We start from the raw sequence: 22,741 nt of genomic DNA, 5'->3' as shown, positions 1-22,741 counted from the left end.
TATATTTTTTTATTTATTTATTTAATATCTCATAAAATTTATATAAAATCGATGAGAATCTATTAAAATTTTGATCTTTTAATGAATATTACGATCATTCGATGATTTTAATTTTGAGATATATTATTTGTTTTTTCGAGAAAAAAAACTTTTTACCCTTATTAATCTATTAACAACGTTTGTATACTCAAATCCGACTCATGTTCATCTTTAATTATCGCTTTTGGATCAAGCTAGAAACAAAAAGACACATTAACATGGTCCCAATCTAATTACTTATTGAATTGCAAGTTTTTAAAACCAATCAAAAGAACAAAGCACATTTAATAACTCGTTGATTAATGAACAACATCAGCAAGAAGGATTGATGTTTCGATCTATACACAGAAAAAACTTATGAAAGAAGAGAAATACCATGATGACCTGTCTGCCAAGTCCATAACAATAATTACATGTTCATATGCATCATCATCATCAATTTCATGAATTGTTTTCACTCACATTAACACTGGAACCATATACCCCCACCCCCATGTGATTCTGATATGATCCGATTCATCTCTTTCATGGAACCCAACTGTAGAAGTTCCTTCATCTCTTCTTCCTTTTAACCTTACCATTACAGAAGAGAGAACCCAACCCGAAAAAGTTTACGGTCACGTTCGAAATGATCGGATGCGGAAGATTCAAAACAGGGCTGACTCGAACACCGGTACTCCCTTGTGCTCCACAGCTCTTCTTTAATGGCGGCCTTTGTGTCGAGTTACCGTAACTGTAATAATACGTCCTCGACGCCGATGATTTTCTCGACAAAGATGGCTGCTTCAGGGAAGTGTGTTTTTGTTGGGTTTCTTTCGGAATCGGAGCCGAACCGGTGGAATTGCTGCGCGTGAGGAATTGGAGTGATCGGATCAGGCTTTTGCTCCGAGTGCTCTCGCAGTTGAGGCTGCTGCTTCTCTTGAACTGCCAGAAAGATATTGCTGCGGACTTGTTGTCCGCGGCGTCGATGCTCATCGATAGGAATTCTTTCAACCTTTTGATCTTCCCCGAGTTGTCCGTCGGGAAACTAACCGCAACCGTCTCCGGTTGACGATGAACTTGTCTCGGGACGAAAGGTTTTCGCTTGACTTCGATCGGTAGAATCTTGCCATCGGAGAAGAGCTCATCGGCGGAGGGTAGTTCTTGAACGAAACTAGTATTATTGAAGCAGAAATCGAAATCCGACGATGAATTCAGCAGCGATGTGTCTAATCTCTGATGGTGGCATTCTTCAACGGAGTCTGCGCCGTCGAGATCATCGGAAAACGAGATCCTTGGGCTTGAAATCTCTGACAAAACTTCAATGGCCATAGCTCGGCACCGTTAGCTCAGCCATAGAAACATGTTTCGGGGTATATTGCAACAATGGCGAACGGTAGGTGAAATCTTTATTATTTGGACAGAATATTACTTGGATCAGATCTACGTGTATATATAATATATAAATAATTATTGTCAAAAAATAATATATAAATAATTAAGATAATGCCATATATAGGCAAATTATTAAAATAACAGTAATATATAAGTATCATATAATTCAGTTTAATTGTATTGGCAATTGAATTTTAATTTATCACATCAAACAACTGCGGGATTAACCCCTTAAAATTTAAAATTAAAGAATTATTATTATTTTTTAAGATTTTAATTTTGAGTATCATATATCAAAGATATAAATATTTAATGTTAAATAATTGAGAATAATTTTTATTATCTTGTATTTATTTTAAATTAAATATATATATATATATATATCAGTAAAATAAAATATTTTATATATTTATTTCTCTCTCTATTTCCACCCATTTAAAGCCAAATCTAAGCAAGCCACAAGTTGAGTACAGCAAACTGGCTGACCTGATTACGATAAGCCAGGTTGGTTTGACACAAGATGAAACTCGTGCCAGATTTGGCTTTTTTTTTTCAACCCAATTGACCTCTACTACCGTCAGATCCAACCTTCATTGCCTTATACAAATGAAAATTGCTTTTTAATTTTAAAAAACTTTTGGGAAACTTACTATATCTAAACTATCGGTTTTGATCTATTTTGGTGTCTAAGCTTTTAATATTTTTAAAATTATATTTAACGTTTAGTTTTGTTTATTTTAGTATCTCGTCGTTAAAAACTTGATGGATGGGATGCCGGGGCATAGCTTCAGTGGACGAACGATCAATCTGAATGGTAAACCATGAGAGAATAATGAGCCGACCAACATAGTCCAATTCAAGCCCATCGACGGTTGATGACGAAGATCAAAGGAGGAAAAAGTCAAAGAGTTCATCGTCGATTTGGGGGAGAATGAGGCATTTCCCTACGAAACAGAAGTTGAAATCACATTCAGATGGTCGAAAAGCTGCAGGTTGAAAAGTTTGTGTTTTATCGACCGACTGATACGATAGAAGACAACTATAGACAAAGTGGCTGACAAGTCATTCTGTTAAGTTTTTATAACATGATACTAAAATAAAACAAAAATTAAATGTTAGGTATGATTTTTGATTTTTTTTTGAAAATTTATATACTAAAATGGACTAAAACTACTAGTTTTGGTACTAAAACTTCACTTTGTTGAAGTCAATTGGAAGGCAATTATATGGAATTTCAATCAATTTTTTTCAAGAAAAAGAGCTTTCAAGGTGTCCAATTGGTAGAAACAACATGTTGATTGATAGAGCTTACTCAGTGCTTTTAAAAGAAAAATTCTTACATAAAAAGAGCTAAGCACATTATTGGGTAAAGAAGTTAAGGGAAGGGACGGGAGGAAGGGAAGTTATACACTGCGACACTCTTAATATGGTTAAAAATAAAGTATTATCGATTTTGTTATTATTTAAATAATAAAATTAAAAAAATAAATAAAATATTATTATTTTTACATAAAACATCAATATTTTTTGACATTTCCGTTAAAATATTCAATAATGACAAAATCGGTAGAAAAAAATAATAAAACCGATAACGCTTTACCAAATTCGATAAAACGTCCAATAATAACAAAACTGATAGAAATAATAATGTTTCTAGTAATTTTTTACGTATTTTACTATTTAAATAATAACAAAACCGAAAACACATTTTTTAATCATATATTAAGACTGCCGCACGTGATTATTTTTCATAAAGAAAAATGGCATGAAAGAGATAACAAAGGGATGTGTCTTTGAATAAAGCGGATCGGGGAGTGAGCTAGAGCAATCAGTCTTCTTATAAATTTAAAATTATAATATAATTTAGATTTTTATATAATTTTTTTATTCGTGAAATTTTATAAATTAAGTTCATTTTCCTTAATATAAAATCTTAGGTATAACTTGTGAGGAGACATTACTAAAGAGAAAACAACTGAATCTTCAGAATACCCTGTCCATAGCCGACATATAGAATTTCCCCTGTCTATTATTTTTTTATTTATTATCCTTTTCCCAACAATGCACATTGGAATACAAATGTGCATGTTCAAATAATATGTATTTATATATATATAACTATTAGTTGATCTACCGAACAATATATGTATATATATATATATATGTAGACAGTTATTTTCGTCTATTTTTTATTACATATATGTCTATATATATGTCTATATATTATATAGTTTACAAATGGTTTTTTGAAAAAATATATATAATATATAGTTTTGAAAACATGTTCGAAAACATTTATATATTATATAATTTTTTTAAACATTTTGAAAATAATTATAATATATAGTTTTTAAAATATTTTTAAAAATATATATATTATATATTTTTTAAAACGTTTTGAAAATTTTATAGTTTTTAAAAAAAAGTTTGAAAACATATATATTATATAGTTTTGAAATCATTTTGAAAACTTATATAATATATAGTTTTAAAAACATTTTTTAAAACTACATAATTTTGAAAACATTTTTAAAAAATTATAATATATATACTTTTAAAATAATTTTGAAAATATATATTATATAGATTTTTAGAAAATAGTTATATATATATATATATTATTTATTTATTTACTTTTTTATTTGTTATTATTATTATTATTAATTTCATTTTTTTTAGGGTCCAAGTCCAAGATATGTTTTGGGTCCAATGACAGTAGCAGTCCAACCGGAACAGACCTGAACCAGCTTAGTAAAGGATTAGGGTTTCACAGTCTCAGTCAGCGTCGCATGGAACAAACGGCCAACAGTCCGGCCGAGATCCCCGGGACTGCACTATCCCGAGTCCTCAGCTAACAACAACCGACCATCCCGATTTAGTCGGGAAACAGGGTGAAGGGCCCTGAAACAAACAGAGAACATGTAACACCCCCAACCTGTATCCGACCGGGATACGAGTCCGAAGTGTCACATTGACTTTTCAAACATTTATTCGTATAAAATAGTGAGTAATTTAAAAACTTTTATAACATTTAACTTATTCAAAACGTTTACAAAATATATCAGAGTTCATACAATTTATATCTTTAGACTACATGCCAACTACACCCTATATACAGTACATATATTTTCTGATCTGGCATTTGGTAAGGAGAACTGACCTGTCTTGCTCCGCATTACTCTTTACTCTTCTCGAAATCTACGTGTGAAACAATCACACGCTAAGTCGTTGACTTAGTGAGGCATATAAAACATATAATATTTCATATAACATAAATCATACATAAACATATACCATCATTATCATTAAGAAACACACATAACATCATATGGTTCATGTAACACATTTCAAACCACTTACCTTTGATAACCATTTATAAACCCATCGTATACATATCACATTCAATATGTTTGTTTGATCTCTTTATTAGCCAATGTACACTATTGAGAACTTAAGGTATGTGAGTACATTGAGGTTGTGCACTAATGCTGTCACCACAGCTCGTATCAATTCCCTCATGGGGCACCGAACCTTAGTTCAGTATTCGTCCCGAATGACCAGTCCATAGATTCTGAAGAACCTAGGTAAACAGTCCATATGTCCCGAAGAACATAGGTAAACAGTCCATATGTCCCGAAGAACATAGGTAAACAGTCCATATGTCCCGAAGAACATAGGTAAACAGTCCATATGTCCCGAAGAACATAGGTAAACAGTCCATATGTCCCGAAGAACATAGGTAAACCCTCGACCCTTGGCATGCCAACTATACCACTAGCTCTCTTATCACATAACATGGACATTAACATTCATAACAGTTCAATTTACTTATTCATATCCTTTTTCATATGAACATATATCTTTTCTTTTCAGTCACGTACCAAATGTACGTGTAATCATTGATCTTATAATCACATGTTCATTCTCTTCGGTCACATACCATATGTATGTGTAAACATATATCTAATATCATATAACACGCATCACAAATGCATGTATTCACATAAATCATTTCTTATAGCTTTATTCATATCACATATTCATATAAGCTCATATCTTATTTCACATATACTTTCCATATAACTTATATATCTCATAATCACACAAATCATAACATTGATCACCAATCAAATAACATTTTAGGAGTTACTTCTTACCATAGTAACTCCATCACTGGCTCATTGCAAGCCAAATGTTTATTCAATAATATAAGTACAAATAAAATTGCACTCACCTTAGCTTTGCTTTGATTCGATTCTAATCCTTCAGTTGATTCAGAACAGGACCACGTTCTATATCTACATAATCATACATAGATCTATATCAGTATCATAACTAATATACTCTAATGGTTCACTCTTTAGACCAAGAGAAAAGTCAATTTCATCTTTTAATGAAGGTATGCATCGATGCACTACTGATGCATCTGTGCATAAAATGCATTCGATGTTGTATTATTGCTGAGATGCATCGATGCACTCCTTATGCATCGATGCACCAATTGCATTCGATGTTTCATTATTAATGGGATGCATCGATGCACTACTTATGCATCGATGCATGAATTGCATTCGATGTATTTATTTTAAAAGAGTGCATCGATGCACTACCAATGCATCGATACACCTTCAAACAAATTTCTGGGTTTTAACCTTGATGCATCGATGCACAATGAATATGCATCGATGCACTCTGCCCATAATCCTCTTTTTGAACCCAAAAATCATTTATTTTGGATTAAATCCTTCATGTTTAATCCCCTCTTTCACTCTTAACTCTAGTATACATCCTTAAACCAATCTATATTCATTTATTTCATCTTAAACCTCAAAATCCTATCTTCCATATGTAATTTAATAATTACATCAATTTTACAACATGTTTCAAATCTAATTCTATTACTTCATATCTCTTACTTAGATTGATAACAAGTCAAATCCAACTTTCAATTCTTGTTATGAACTCTATTCTAATATTTCATTCAAGAACCTCTAATCTTTAATCTTCTCTATCTCCTTTATCTTTTGATCTTAAGATAACTTAAGATTTCCTTAAGCTTAGTTATCATCTAATGATCAAAACCCAATCTTAAACTTAACAAATAATTAACTAAGTAGAAGACTCACCTTTGAGCTTGGAGATACGGGAGGAGAGGAAGAAGAATGAGAAGAAGTTCTGGAGAAATATCTCCCTACATGCTTATCTCTTAATAAAGAGATAAGATAATTATCTTTTAGATAAAAAGACCATTTTGCCCTTTAATTCCTTTAATAATTACTAGCAACTTTTTGGATTTATTTCCAGATAAATCATTGAACTAATCCATTCTTCTACTTTAATCACCAAATTCTGAAACTTTACAATTAAGTCACTAACCCATAGTTTGGGATGTTACAGAACAACCCCGACTAGGGGGCTATAAACACAACGAGGAACATTACGACTGAGAAAAAAACCCACCAGAAACCATCATCAGCTAAAAAACCACAAGGGTAACATAACAACCATCACACGATCGTACCAACACAAAAACAATCGAGGACCACCGGTGGAAAACAGAACCACCGAATCAACAGTGGATCATCGAGCCACCACGAACTCAAAAACAACACACAACAAAATATAAACCCAAAGGCCGAAGCCCCACGGCAGAAAAATCAAAGCAAACATATATAGTAAGCAAGACAAAGGAAGAAAACCAACAGTCATCGTGAAACGGTGAAACAACGACGAAAAGGTAAAACCTTTCGGCTTAGATGTACTCCGATCTAGTGGCTTTTTTGTGGTTTTGAGGACGAATTCAACTTCAGGTTGACGAGAAGAAGCTTCTAGGTGAGTGTTGGTTTCTCAGCCGCCGCAAGCGATTTTCGGCGCGGTGGAGAGGCCACCAGATGGTGGCCGACGTTCGACCGGGGAGGGGTGAGTTGAGAGAATCTGGTGAGAGGGGAGAGGATGATATCTGAGGGAAATGGTGAGAATGAAGAGAGATTAGAGAGTTTTGGGTATTTATATACCAGGGACAATTTTGCAAATAAAAGATTCTTAAATTCGCTCCATAGTCCCTGATAGTTTGAGTCGCATTACAATACGACCACCATTTGTAATTTTACCTCTGGATTCTTAATTCATTCAATTTAGTCACAGTTTATATTTTGTGGATTAACCTTCTAATTTTTTTTGGAGTTTGGTTTTTTTTTCTCAATTTAATACTTTAAATTTTTATTTTTTATTTATTTATTAATTATTATTATTCTTTTTTTTCTTTCACATCATATTTATTTTATTTACTATAAAATTTAAAACTTTTTTTTGTGTGGATTGTTTAATATATTTTGATTTTTTTTTTATTTTTTTACTTCCATTTTTTTGTTATGTTTTTCTCTTAATTTATTTAATATTTTTATTTTATTATTTTTCTTTGATTCACTTTTTATTTCTAACATTTTTACTCCTTTTATTTGATATTTATTTATTTACTTAGTCATTTATTTTTTCCAATTTAACATCATTTTGACCTTTTTTCAGTAATCATCTCAATCAATCAAAGGTAAGCAATTTGAATCGGATTTCTAAATTTTAATTTAAATTTTAAATTTTCGCAACTAAGAAAACCGGAAAATTAATTGGTACCGAAAGGGCGGTTCAAGGGTGCTAATCATTCCTTGACTGTAACCGACTCCCGAACCCGACACGTTTCTGGTACAACGAAGATCAGGTAAGATGGTGTCCGACCCACCTAAGTTCGTCTAAAAATGGTCGGTGACGACTCCTAACCCAATCAATTCCAGTCGAAGCCCAATTTCAGGCCCAACCGAAAGACGGCTCCGACAATATCTATTTCCAAAGAAAATTCCATGAATTGAGAAAGATGAATTAGTGTTTAATACATGCTTTAATATGTTTGAACATCGTAAAATAATAGTTTAATTTAAAAAAAATAAGTTTTTAAATCATACATTTTATTCATTTCAAGTGTCTAAAGTTTTTTTTTTTATCAAGGCGGATACCTAAGTTTTCTCTATTGCTATTTTAAGTATATGGTCCATTACTATTGTAAAATAAATGTAAAATAAAATATTGGTAAGTTAAAAAATATTATTAAGTTTCGGTAAATATTAATTTTTTCCGTAGAATGAATAAATATTAAACTACACTTAACATTTTAAATTGTAATAAAAAATATTATCAAAGTATATAATATTTTAAGTTAAAATTTTACGTCGACGAGTATCGATGGTGTCAGCAAAATACATTAGAGACGGTAAGAAAATATCATTACTACAAAATATGTCCGTAACGGTGCTTTTAGCTGTGTTTTGAGAACAAACGCCACTAATTTTACACTTATCTCGACGTTTATAAATAAAATGTCACAAATGTCGTAATAGACTCATCGTTTGTGGCGTTTTTTTAACAAACGCCGCAATAGGACATAGTTCGTAGCATTTTTTTAACAAACAACACAATAAGGTAAATATTTTGTGGCTTTTAGAAAACAATGCCGCAATAGAGTACATATTGTGTTAATTCGGTGTGATTGGACTGATGTAACTACTACTCGAGGCATTAAAGAGATCAATTAGGTTTTACAATGACGAACTTCTCTGAATTAATTCGCACTGGTCTACAGTGGATGGACGTGCCATATTTATTTTATTCTCACGTCAAAGAAGTTTTTTGTTGCCACAATCTAATGGGTAAGGGTTCTTATGTTGTACTCCGTAATACACCCAGAGCCTTTATAGGCATCAGAGATGGAAATAGAAATGACATTGAAACAAGATAGGAAACTTTGCCTTTTGTCGCACAAAATTTAAATGAAACTATCACTAGTACTAGTTCACAATTCCAATGAGTTTGGAATGACATAGATGAAGAAATTTATGAAAAGTAATATGGCATAACAATGTAATAAGATTTATATCTTAATCGATTAATTTATAATATATTAGTTAATAGTATTATTGTAACTAGTTATTGATATTGTTATTTTTTTACTGAAGATATTATGCCTAGGAGGAAATTGAGTCATCTGCGAATTGTTTCAGCTCCTCAACAGGAGGAAGAAACAAATCATGAACAACCGAGCAAGACCGCGAGGAAGACTAAGCGGCCGCCGGAGAAAGTAAAAAGAGCGTCGTTGGAGGGGGAAAACGAGGGAGAGAGACGTTAGAGCGTTATAAAATTTGAATTGATTAGAGGAGTTTTCTTTCTTCTTATATAGGTAGGCCCTCAGCTGGGCCTAAACATAGTTGGACCGTTGTAACATTAACCCACATAGATTTTGTGGGTAAACTATAAGATTGGTCACATTCATTTAAATGTTACATATTTTTCTCATTGAATTCAAAAAAAATTACTATATGGTCATTTCCATTTTTATTTAATTAAAATGTGATCATATTAATTTTTATTCAATTAATATGCGGTCACTTATCTTATCGACTTTTAAATGTCTAGTCACTGGAATTTTGATTGTTGTTGGTGAATAAATTAAATAAAAGAGACAATTTCTTACTAAAATAAAAACGAAAGTGACCAAATATTATGTTTTTTCAATCTAACGAGAAAAATGTACAATTCTAAAATGAAATGATCAATAATGTAGTCTCCGCATTACATTTTAAACTATATTTTTATTACTTTCCCTCGAAAAGACGAAGATCAATTTACACTAAAATAAATGAGTAGGACCAAAGTGAATAACTGTGTAAAAATTGAAGGGTTAGATTTGTTTATATACCTTATATGTAAAACACCAAAATCAGTACCGATTTGAAATTGATACTTATTATTTTACTAATTTAAAAAAAAATACTTATATCAAAGAAAGTTATGACTATGTTACTATAATTTTAATTATGCATACAATTTAAGTCACTTTAAGATGCTACATACAGATTTTAGTCCATTGATGAATGCTTGGGTCATGGTCTTATCAGCTTTGAGGAATTCAGACTAATGATATGATGCACTACTATTTCATGGGCATGGCCATGGCCATGGCCATGCTTCTCCCTCATTGCTTTGTATCTATGATTGATTCATATGTTATGGGTGCCTAAATTATCAGTTTTGGTTCGTTTTAATACCTAAATTTTTATTTTTTTTCTAAAATTGTTTTTGAATAGTGTAATAAAATGAAACAAAAACTAAACTTTAAGTATAGTTTTGAAAATTTTGAAAGTTTAAGTATTAAAACATATAAAAACCAATAGTTTAGACACTAAACGCCTAATTTATCCTAATTTCTATGTTTACTCTTGCGTTCTCTTTTATATTATAAACTTAATCGACATTCAAACAATTATATTTTTATATAAACCTTTACGCACTTCATTATAAGAAATTTATATATTGTGAGCTATATAAATAAAAAAATACAATATTTTGTATAAATAAAATGACCATCTAGCTCAGTTGGTAGAGCATAAGGTTCTTAACCTTGAGGTCGTGGGATCGAGTCCAACGGAAGGCATTTCATAATAAAGAGGTCTCCCACGGAAGCTGCTTTCAACCTGACATTGGGGACAGCCTACTATTTTACCTCCCCTTACCCCATTACATATGGGAATAAGGGTCAGCTAATTAATATTTTGTATCCAAATTATTTATGGTGAGTCAAACTAGGTTTGAATATCTAAAAATTTATGATCCCTATATATATATATATATAGATATTTCATTTGTAATATTAGTACATTATAATTTTTATATTTTTATAATTAAAATTAAAGAAAAAATATTTTATATATTTTTATAAGAATGTTATTTTTATTTAAAATAATCATTTGGTATAGTAGTCATAAAGATTTCTACAATTTTTTAAAATTTATTATCATATACCTCGAATTATTTAAAGGTATAAAATAAAAAATACCAGGGGTGGATGCACTGAGCTCAGATCAAATGCATCTTATTAGCTTGGAAAAATGATTAAATTTAATTTAATGTGATAATAAAAAAAAGAATTACATACTCATTATTTCAAAAATCATATCAAATTCTTAAACCTATATTTTTTTTTTATTTTTGGATCCGACAATAATATTACATGGTGAAAATAAGTATATAATCGGTCCTAAGATGATAACAAGCATTATATTTAGGGTAAAATATATAAATAGTCCTCGAACTTTTAAGACGTTTGTATTTTGTCACTAAATTTTTAAAGCTTGCAATGCAATAATTAAATTTTTAGTTTATTTTTATTTTTGTCCCTACCGTTACCTCAGTTAATTTTTTTACTGACGTGTTAGGTAACCTCCCATCAACTCTCTTCTTCTTCTTTCTAAACTAAACCTAATCAAAACAAACCATGCAAGACCCTAAAATCACTAAGAATCCTACAATTTCCCCAATTTCTAAATTGTTCAACTTTGCTTTGAGTTTATCTCTGCAAAATCCAAAGCTCTTCCCTTTCCCTCCATTTTCATTTTTCACAAAAAACAAAAGTAAAGTTGCAGAAGAAATCCATTTGAACCACAATAAAGAAAGATTCGTTGCAAAATCTGAAATTTTTTTATTTGCTTTGGATCGATGAAAGAAATTAAAAAGAACAAGGTGAAATCATCCATAGATATACAACCAATGCCCTTCATTTGATTCCTTTCATCAAAAGTAAAATTTGGTTTGTTTAATACAAGTGAGTAGAACAACAAAATGGGTGAAGAAGAAAAAGCAAAGCAAGTTATGGAGGATATATCTTCTTTGATTTCTCTTTCTCAATCTATCAAAGTTTTCAATGTTAAATGACAAGTTATTCGAAAAAGGCTAAGAGGAGTTGAGTTTTGGGTTGATGGCCATTGAAACCTCTAGTTCAAGCTATGATTTTTCTTATAACGGGAAGCTCTTGATGGAAACCAACCTTGATGTCATCGCTGCTAAATTCGATTCCCATGTGAAGAATATTTCTGGGATTTACGCTGTTGGGATTTTAAGCAGTGGTTTCGCCATTGTTGCTTCAAAACCAGGCCTTGGTGCTTGCAAAGATTGGTGATGCAGAGATGAAAAGACAAGCTTTGGATAGTTTATATCAAGCAATGGCTCATGATGAAAGTTATGTTAAAATCGTGGTTGAAATTGCTGAATTTTTGTATGTTTTAATGGAGTTTTTTGATTCATCAGAGATGAAGAACAGGTTTAGAAGAAGAAGAGAGTTGACTGGAGTTACATGTCACTTCAGTGAAAAAAATTAACGGAGGTAACGGAAGTACAGAAATAAAAAAGAACCAAAATTTTGATGACACTATTGCAATTTTTAAAAGTTGAGTGACCAAAATGAAAACACCCTAAAAGTTTGGAGATTACTTATATACTTTACCCTTATATTTATATACTTTCTAAATTTGAGCGGTGATGTATTAAATAAAAATAATAATATTGATTACGTAATAAATGTTGTAGGACCTCATATGAAAACGTCAATCTACGGCCACCAGTGAGCGTGAGAGGCCTCTCACTTCATCGGACCTGCCACCACTGTGGACAAATCAAGGTTCAGTTGCAGCACTTAGTTTTTCATTTACACTCGTGTGTGTGTGTGTGTGTGTGTAGGGAAGAGTTTGGTCTCTTCACGCTTATTTGAGGAAAGCGAAAGCGAAAGGAAAGCTGGTGATATGATTTGAAAGAATCAACTCACTGCAAAATAATTAGGGTAAATTATATTTAAATTATCCGTTTTTGTTTATTTTAATACTTAAATTTTTATTTTTTTTAAAATCATACGTAGCATTTAATTTTTATTTCAATTTAACACCAGTCGTTAAAAACTTAAGACATTTATTATTTAAACTATTAGTTTTGGTCCGTTTTAATATTTAAACTTTAAAAAAAAATTAAAATTTAATGTTAAGTTTTTAACGGGAAATAAAATGAAACAAAAACTAAATGTTAAGTATGGTTTCGAAAAAATTGAAGGTTTAGATACTGAAATAGATCAAAATTGATAGTGTATGTACTAAACGCGTAGTTTATCCAAATAATTATAATAAAAAGGGTAAATTACACGTATAGTACCTAAACCATTACATTTTAGTACCTAAATTTTCAATTTTTTTAAAACCATGCCTAACATTTAGTTTTTGTTTCATTTTAGTTCCCGGCTAAAAAACTTAACATTAAATTTTTTTAAAAAAAATTGAAAGTTTAAGTACAAAAATGGACCAAAATTAATAGTTTAAATACTAAACGCATTAAACTTTCAGTGACAAGTACTGAAACAAAACAAAAACTAAACGTTATGTATGATTTAAACAAAATAAAAGTTTAGGTACTAAAACAAACCAAAATGGATAATTTAAGTACTATATGCGTAGTTTACCCTAATAAAAAAATCAAAACCTTTTTCACTTGGCCACTGTTGTTGTATACTCACATGCTTAATTCTGCTGAAAATTTAGCGTGGGAATGGGAATAGAAATAGGAATAGGAATAGGAATAGGATACTGATATGGTGAATGATCTTCATCATGATATCATATGCTTAAAGAGATCGGATTTGATGCCATCTTCTCTTTTTTCCTACGCCATATTAGATCCTTCATTCCTCGTCTCTTCTTCCTTTCCATATACTTTCTCACTTAGATACCTTAATTAGATTGGATTTGATTGATGGCTCCTCTAATTTTCGTTGCTGCTTTTCCTCTTCCTTTGTCCATGTAAAGTGGTGCTCAAGTTTGCTTCTCATCAAACAATTAGACTCTTTTATCCGCACGAACCTACTTACATGTGTGGTTAAAGGAATCGTTGTTATCCTTAGATATTACGGGATTCAAACACCAACGACTGCTATAGAGTGATTGAGTGTTGATTGTTAAATGGTTGGGAGTATTTAGAACATATACTGCTTTGTAATACCTTACCTTAATGGTTTCGATTTTATTTAATTAAGATGTGGTCATCACGAGTTAAATGTTGTTAAATATTTTGGGTATAATCAGACATTTGATCCATATTATTTACATATTCTCTCAACTTAGTAATGTTTTAAATAAATTTAAGACTTAATATAAAAATAAGTGTCTAGACTATACTCAAAATTGACTTTTGGTGTCTAATGTTTTTTCTGTTACATTATTAGGTGTCCACCGTTAAAAAAAATCGCTAACTAACCCATGTCATGTTCAGATTTAAAAAAAATGTTTTTAAAAAATATTTTATTTCAAAAAAATAAAAAAAATATAAATGTTACACGTGTCACTTAACGGGTTTTTTAACAGTAGGAACCTAAAAGTGTAATGGATAAAACATTAGGCACATATTTTTAACGAAAAATTCTTTAGGTAGCAAAAGTCAATTTTAGATATAGTCTAGGAACTTATTTTTGTATTAAACCTAAATTTAATCATCCAATCGAATGATGTCACATATCACTAGTGCCACGTGTCGCCAATCGATTGGAAGATTAGATTTATTTTAATTTATTAAAAGTATGACTAAATTGAGAGAATATGTAAATAACAATGACAAAATGTGTGATTGTACTAAAATACCACGTCACCTAATCTGTTAATTGTTAACTCGTAGACCGTAGTTATCTCATTTTAATTAAATAAAAACGAAAGTGACCACGTATTCTGTTTTTTTAATCAGTGAAGAAAAGTGGACAAATACAAACATAAATGATCAATCGTGTAATTAACCCTAAATTTAATAGTGAATTTGATTCAACTCTTAAATTCAAGGACATCTAAAATAATATATCCTTTAAAGGTATAAGACAAGAAAATAAATATATTTTAGGGTAAAGTACACAAATGATCCCTAGACTATATATGGTATTGCTTTATTAAGTCTATCGACTATTAAAAGTTACAAAATATTCACTTGACTATTCATTAAGTTTCAAAATCGTCCTTTTTCATTAAAAATTGACAATATTTTGAGCCGAACTTTAACCTGTTGACTATGATATAATAAAATATAATCATAGAATCTCAAATGACTATCATATCCGAATAATAATTTTGACGTTCAGCTTAAACAACTGTCACTTTTCTAACGGAAAATGACGAGTTTAGAACATAATGAATAGTCAAGTGACCATTTTATAATGAATAGCAGATCAGGGGCGTGTAACCCATGTCAGCGTATAGCGCGGTACAGGAGGCACTCTATACCCCACGTGGTGCCAAATCAGCATATAGCGCATGACAGGGGACGCGCTTTACTGCTACGGGTGTTAAATCAAAAAAATATAATATGACCGATGTTAGATCGATAAATATACGATCACCTGTAATTTTTCGAGAAAAAACGCTATATTCATGTACTTTACCCTATATTTGAAGGGTGAATTAGATCTTCTGAGATTTCCATCTCTCAATGTGCAACTGGAAAATCTTTCTTCCAAGTAGGTTCCGTACGAAGAAAAGGGGATGATAATAAGGCTAAGCATCAAATAAATGGAACTGACAAAAGCCCAGAATTTCACCACCCAAATCATTATTCCCCAGTTTCATCAAAGTCAAAAGGCATCCAAAGTTCAGTGCTTCACAGACTGAAATCTCAGCTTTGGGGATTTTTATTGTTTTATTGTGCATATCAATCGTGTCATTTGGTAGTTGGTACCAGTATTATATATATAACCTCCACCATCTCACCTTTATAATCTCTACATTCATGAATGGACCAAGATGGGACAAACCCAGACGTTGGTTACCTTTAAAATTTTAAAATTATTATATATTTTAAATATTTTTTTATAAAATTTATTTTTATCTCTTCTAAAATTTTGTAAATTTAAGTGAATCCTCTAAAATTTTGCAGGGTAAATAACAAATTTCATCACTACGTTTTACTTCTCTCTTATTGTATTTACTGAACTTTAAAAGTTTCTAATTTTTTCATTGAATTTAATATAGAGTTTGTTTTGTCATTCCGCCGTCAAATAGCTAACGGCATTTTAAAAAACAAAATTTTCACTAAAAATATATCATTTTGTATCTATATAAAAGCTTATTTATAACACCGTTAGTGAGTAAACGATTGAGTGACCAAAAAATACAATGTATTAAGTTCAGTTAGGAAATTGAAAAGATTTAAAGTACATTGAGTGAAATGGGAGACAAAGTAAAGTTTAGTTATCAAATTTGTAACTTACCCAATTTTATAAACATAAAATTTTATATCCATCTATGACTGTGTGCATCAGATGTCATGGACTTCACTTTGGAATAAAAGTATTATACAAATTGTTTAATTTCTTTTAAATTAATACTTGAATTTGTATAAAAATTTTGAATTTTATAGATTTTTAGATTAATATATGATATTAATATGACATTTCAATAATCAATCAAATTGTATGATGTTTTCAATTTAATTGAATAATATTATGTTAATTTGGGTACTAAATTTAAAAAGTTTTAAATTTATTTATCAATTTAGGAAAGTTACAAAGTTTAAGTATCTATTTATATAACAAGGGGGGGGGGGGGACATAGGTCCATAGGTTCCTACAATCATATGGGGATTAACCTTATCAATTCCCTTTGTGTTTATTCACCATATTGATCAGCTTCAGTCATGGCTTGTCCCCCCACTGCCTCAATAACACGCGTGCGCCCCCAGATAAGGTCACATTTTTATCATTCTTCGTCTCCTACCCTGCCCACTAATACTATTAGTGATTTGTAAATAATGTATACATTTTACTCGAGCTTGATGATTTTTATATGATACAAATTATTTAAATTATTTTTTAGTTTAAGATTTTAAATCCAAGCTGTGTTAGATTTTTTTAAAATGGTGAATGAGGTGAGATGAAATTCAAATTTAGGGTGAGATCGAATACGAATAGATATGTTTAATTTTGAGTATGGGGTAAAAAATTCGACCAGGTTTGACCTATGAAAATCTTTTTGACTAAGTTAAGATGATTTATAAAGTAGTATATGTTATAAATACTCTCAATCATGTGACAATGAACACTCAATCACTCCTGTTACGATCGTTAGTGTTCGAACCCGAGACCTATTATTCGATTTTTTTAACGTGTCATGGAACAAATGGAAAACCATACAAGATCAATCAACTCACATTGTAAAAGATAAAACATTATTTTATCTTTATGCATGAAATCTCACCAATATCTACAAACCACAAAAGCTCTTATCCATCAATTATTGATTCTTACTTTTGTATACTATTCTTTTCTGGACTACTTTTCAATCTTTTCATAGCCTTGACCCCCCCCCCCCAAAAGAAAGCCCTAACTACCAGGGACAAATTCCAGGTCCGATCATTATGTATTTCCTCAAATAAAGGTTTTAGGTATAGCAGTTCAACAGGATGGGGGTGGGTTTTCCTTATCTTACTCTTGTCCATTATTTATACATCTATCTTACAATTATGTAGGATAGTTAGATGAGAGAAGATACAAAGAGTTAATATCATCATTTGATTTATCCTCGTCGAACAAATCTAAAAGTGCATAATATTAAAAGTATTGCACTAGATGTAAGTGGATATCCTAACCTATTAAATTTTTCAGGCAGTTTAAAATTAATTGATTAAGATACATACCAGGGGCGGATGTACATGGCTCCATAGGCGAGCCATTGCACACCCATTATTTTGAGAAAAAAATGTTAAATTTAGAGATTGTTTGTTTGGCTCTGAATGGAACCATTCAACGCTAAATGCTGAATTTTTCAGCATACAACGTGTTTGTTTCTCACCTCTGAATGATTCAGTGCTGAATGATTCAACATCAAAGTACATTCTGAATGATTCAGAGCCATTATCAAACAACATGTCACATTCAGAGCTAATTCATACAGAGCCTCTGAATCATTCAGCATTTGAATCATTCAGCGCTTAATCATTCTGAAGTAAACAAACAACCCCTTAGTTTAGTTTACTCATGGGAATAGGAAAAAAATAAGAAAATTTGCACACCCAAATTTATTTAGAATCGATTATTAAAATTTTGAACCCCCATTTTTCAATTTCTAAATCCGGCACTGATACATACTAATATGAATATTAGAAAGGTCAAATAACTTAAACGATATAGTATAGTAAAAATCTAAATCATAACAAAAATGTCCTCTTTAAGATCTTATAACCCCCAAATTATAATCATCATTTCTTATCATTTGTAATTTATCTCATCTAATAACAATTTTTTTTTATTTCAAATATTTCTTAACATTATTATAAATCCATCTTTTAAACTAAACTTTCAACTCCAATCAATTACTCTCTAACACAAAATATAACACTTTGAATACCCCTATTATAAAAAATGGCAAAAGGTTAACTTTTGTCACTGTAGTAGATTCAATTTATCATTTTCGTATCTATCGTATTTTTGCATCAATTTAGCCCTCGAAGTTACTCAGTTGAATCATTCTATACTCTATCCCTAATTTAAAACCCTAAACCCTAATTTAAAACCCTAAACCCTAAACCCTAAAACCATAAACACTATCTTAAGATTTATAATTTAGGGTTTTAAGTTAGGGAAATGATATTGCATAGTGCAATTAAATAACTTTGATGGCTAAATTGATGAGAAAATACAATATGGGTGAAAATGATAAATTATGTATACTACAGGGGTAAAGGTGACCCTTAATCTTACTTTATATATATAAAAAATCATTCAAAATCTTTAATTTGAAAATCTTAAAACTTCAAGCTGATGAGTAAATTAAAAACTAAAATTGATAAAATTAAGAAATATGTGCCTTGTAAATGGCGTCTTCATTCTTTTATGACCCATATATTATGTAACGAGAAAACACACTATATAAAACATTTTTTACGAAGCGTATCTTTAATTTACGTGGCAAAATTATTACTTTTTACAAAATAATTAATATTTTTATAAAATAATTTTTAAAGGTTTGTAATCACAATTAAAAAAATGAAATATTTAAATAATAAAGCCGCAAGAACATTTTGGATTTACAAACTCCAAAATCTTTTAGTCTTAGGAATCAATCAAAGAAATGAATTGTTGAACGTGGTCAAAATTAGCTGCACTGAGTTATATTTTTAATTACTTAGCGAGCTTATATTTTATTTATTGGGTATTTTTGTCATATACAGTAGAAGAAATAAATAAAAATGAATCAAAGAGATGATTGTCGTCTTTCTGAAAATTTTAGTTTTTTTAATATTTTTATTAATACTTTTTTAAATATTTTTTAAATTTATTTATATTTAAAATTTTATAAATTTATCTTTTAACATAAAATTATTCGTTCGTACCTATAAATAAAAACCAAATAGAAAAGATAGGAGTGGTTTTGGTTGTACAGTGTTCCAAGTCATTGATACAAAATTGTCTAACATGCTTCACAACTAGGATGGATCGAGAGGGTGCAGGTTCGTGGTCGTATCTCGTAAATTTTTTAGATTTTTAATTTTTTTATTAATTATTTAATTTCATACCTATTAAAATTTTATAATTTATATCTTTAAAAATTTAATATAATTTTTTGAGTTTGTATTTTTTAGATAAGTTTTTGTATCTGTGTCTGTTTCACAATATGCCGCCTACCCCTGCTGAGAGAAAACCCCATGATTCCACGTTTAGTTAGCTGTGTAATTTCTCCTATAATATATTTTGTTCAGTCAACCACGTTTCTCCTAAAGTGAATCTAAAAAAATAAATAAATAAATGATATGTGACGGCTTTAACGTTTTTATTCAAGTCGAAGCTCAATTTCGGATCCACCTGAAAGACGGTTACGACAATGTCTACTAATTATTCAGTGAAACATTAATTTTTTTATCATGCCTAATTAATGCTTAATCCTCTTTTAAAGACTTATTTTATGGGAAAAAATGAAAATGGAAGGAATCATTGTGCATAAGAAACTCCTTGGCTTCAATTTTCAAACATCTTTTCTCCTTCTTTCTAGGCTTTATTTCTCTTTTAGTTACTTCTACATTATGTAATTGCTAATGGATTTATATAACTTTCATTCAAACTTGCATGTGTGCAAGGACTAAATTGCTCTTTTAAGGTCCAAATACGAGGCTATACAGTTGCAGCGAGGACCCACTTTGTACTTAATTTAAACCATCATTAACTCTCTGATTTGGTCCCCTTTTTTTAAATAAAAGAAAATCAAGTACTTTGAATGTTCCAATTTCAAGTCTTTCACTATTGGTGTTTTATATGATGTACAGTTGAAGGGTCCATCTGGGGCACTGTTCTTCTAGCTGCAAATCGCCACCTTTGCAACCCTATAATTCATAGGCTTATTGTACAATTTGATGCCCCAATGAACATATCACATGGTATATGCTTTCTTTTTTCTAGTTCGAACATTGTTTTAGACCCTTTGAAAAGAGCCTATAAATTTGAGTTTTCCACTTTCGAAATTCCCATAATAACAGTAGCTTTGAGCCTTTTGGGAAAAAACCCAGAAATCAGAGACAAAATACAAGAGCAGCTATGGCTAATATCAACAGGAACAACATGTCCAGTCCTATGGAAGAGGACAGTGAACTTAGGAGAGGGCCGTGGACCCTTGAAGAGGACACTCTACTAACCCATTACATTGCTCGTCACGGTGAAGGTCGTTGGAATATGTTGGCCAAATGTGCAGGTACCTAAACTAACATCCCTCAATTCATATGTAAATGAATCGTATTTATATGTTCTATTGATAATCTGTTTTCGCTCCTAAATTTTTATACGTTTGTCCCGGATTTGGTTCTCCTACAGGTCTCAAGAGAACTGGCAAAAGTTGCAGACTAAGGTGGCTGAATTATCTAAAACCAGACATTAAGCGAGGAAACCTGACACCCCAAGAGCAGCTATTGATTCTTGAACTTCATTCCAAGTGGGGGAACAAGTATGTTTTGTCTTTCTATCTGTTGATTTTAATACATTTATGTGTTCATTAATGGTCGGATAATTGTTGTAGGTGGTCGAAAATTGCTCAACATCTGCCGGGAAGAACCGACAACGAGATCAAGAACTACTGGAGAACAAGGGTGCAAAAACAGGCACGACAACTCAACATCGAGTCCAACAGCAAGAGATTCCTCGACGCGGTTCGGTGTTTTTGGATGCCGAGATTGCTTCAAAAAGTCGAGCAGACATCATCGTCGTCGTCGACCAAAACCTCGGTTCCCTGTCAATTATCCGATCGCACAGTCCCTTCATTGCCGACATTCCCCCCTCTTGCAAACCAAACCCCAGACAGCTCGATCATCACAACCGAACAAACCATTTATCTGCCGGATTTCACGAACTTCTCCGACCAAACCGAAATCCCCCAACACCAAACAACTCCAAACATCTACAACTACAACAACCAGACACTTGAACAAAGCTATTACAACATCGAAAACAGCAGCAGCACTGCTGGTTATGAGATGGAGGGCTTGAGCTTTGCATCTATGTCAACCATGGACTCCATTGAAGGCAATTGGATGATGAGCAATGAGATGGCAGATAATTTATGGAACATGGATGACATATGGCAGTTTAGGGAGTTGGGAGAAATGGGCAACTAGTAAGGGCTATATGCCCTATTGGAATGAATACTTTGAATGACAATTCAAGGCATTATAGTTAAATACTGTTCAATATGACCCCCGTGCCATCATTTAAGGCGATTAAAGTGACATATGTTGAAATGGAGAGTTTTCTGTTCAACAGTGTACTATTATAAGTACTGTATATTGATTAAGATTACCATCTTTTCTTATTTGGTTGTTGTCATTAATATATGGTATTTTTCTACTTGGAAATCTAATTGATTGCCCCTTGACTTCAAGGGTAACTGAAAGGTAGGAGGAGAGGATATTTCAATGGTGTCTAATCAATTGAAGGAAACTATGAAGAGAGATGGCTAGCTATAATATCGCAAATGGAGTCACATCACATCCATTATTTGAATAATTAAGAGTATTTATAAATTTATATTCGTTTATAATTATTTTATGTATGATGTAATTGTTCGAATTTAGGTCTCGGAGATCAATCACATCCATTTTATTTGTATACCATAACTTAAAAGTATAACTTGCATTATAATATTTTGAACATATTTTGATTCCTAAAATAATAATTTTTGATATAGAGTCTAATCCTATAATATTTTAAAAATAATTTTATATTTCGTAAATCAAATACATCCTTAAAAGCGTCGAGATTAACATTTTTCAACACGTGCTGAGAAAATATGATGAAATGAAAGATATTTTCAACACATCTTCAACGACAATCAACATCTCAAAAAGAATTAGTGGTGGCAGAGAAAGGTTAAGCCTTGGTCGTAGGCAATAGGCAGAGGATAAAGGATGATAAAAGGAAAAGTAATAGGGGTATAAAGTAACTCGTCAAATATTATTG

The 22,741-nt window shown here is 31.1% G+C and overlaps 2 protein-coding genes across 2 annotated transcripts; one reads left to right on the top strand and one right to left on the bottom strand.

Annotated features, from left to right (window-relative positions):
• Positions 1 to 510: 510 nt before the first annotated feature.
• LOC120149431 lies at positions 511 to 1,409 on the bottom strand. The gene has a single exon (XM_039162217.1). It carries the CDS (start codon positions 1,348 to 1,350, stop codon positions 592 to 594), a length of 759 nt encoding a protein of 252 aa, XP_039018148.1. The 5' UTR covers positions 1,351 to 1,409; the 3' UTR covers positions 511 to 591.
• Positions 1,410 to 20,789: 19,380 nt separating this feature from the next.
• Positions 20,790 to 22,030, top strand: LOC120149413 (transcription factor MYB62-like). The gene is made up of 3 exons (XM_039162207.1): positions 20,790 to 20,984; positions 21,104 to 21,233; positions 21,306 to 22,030. Exons 1-3 carry the CDS (start codon positions 20,831 to 20,833, stop codon positions 21,898 to 21,900), a joined length of 879 nt encoding a protein of 292 aa, XP_039018138.1. The 5' UTR covers positions 20,790 to 20,830; the 3' UTR covers positions 21,901 to 22,030.
• The last annotated feature ends 711 nt before the right edge of the window (positions 22,031 to 22,741 follow it).

This window comes from Hibiscus syriacus, unplaced genomic scaffold, assembly GCF_006381635.1.
Source record: "Hibiscus syriacus cultivar Baekdansim isolate YM2019G1 unplaced genomic scaffold, ASM638163v2 tig00111005_pilon, whole genome shotgun sequence".
NCBI lineage: Eukaryota > Viridiplantae > Streptophyta > Magnoliopsida > Malvales > Malvaceae > Hibiscus > Hibiscus syriacus.
Note: the sequence above shows the minus strand (reverse complement) of the source record. Positions and strands in the feature narration are given on the sequence as shown.

Coding starts and splice junctions, on each gene's coding strand:
- LOC120149431 (XM_039162217.1), bottom strand. CDS start 1,350: ATGGCCATTGAAGTTTTGTCAGAGATTTCAAGCCCAAGGATCTCGTTT.
- LOC120149413 (XM_039162207.1), top strand. CDS start 20,831: ATGGCTAATATCAACAGGAACAACATGTCCAGTCCTATGGAAGAGGAC. Junction 20,985..21,103: donor TATGTTGGCCAAATGTGCAG/GTACCTAAACTA, acceptor GTTCTCCTACAG/GTCTCAAGAGAACTGGCAAA. Junction 21,234..21,305: donor CATTCCAAGTGGGGGAACAA/GTATGTTTTGTC, acceptor TAATTGTTGTAG/GTGGTCGAAAATTGCTCAAC.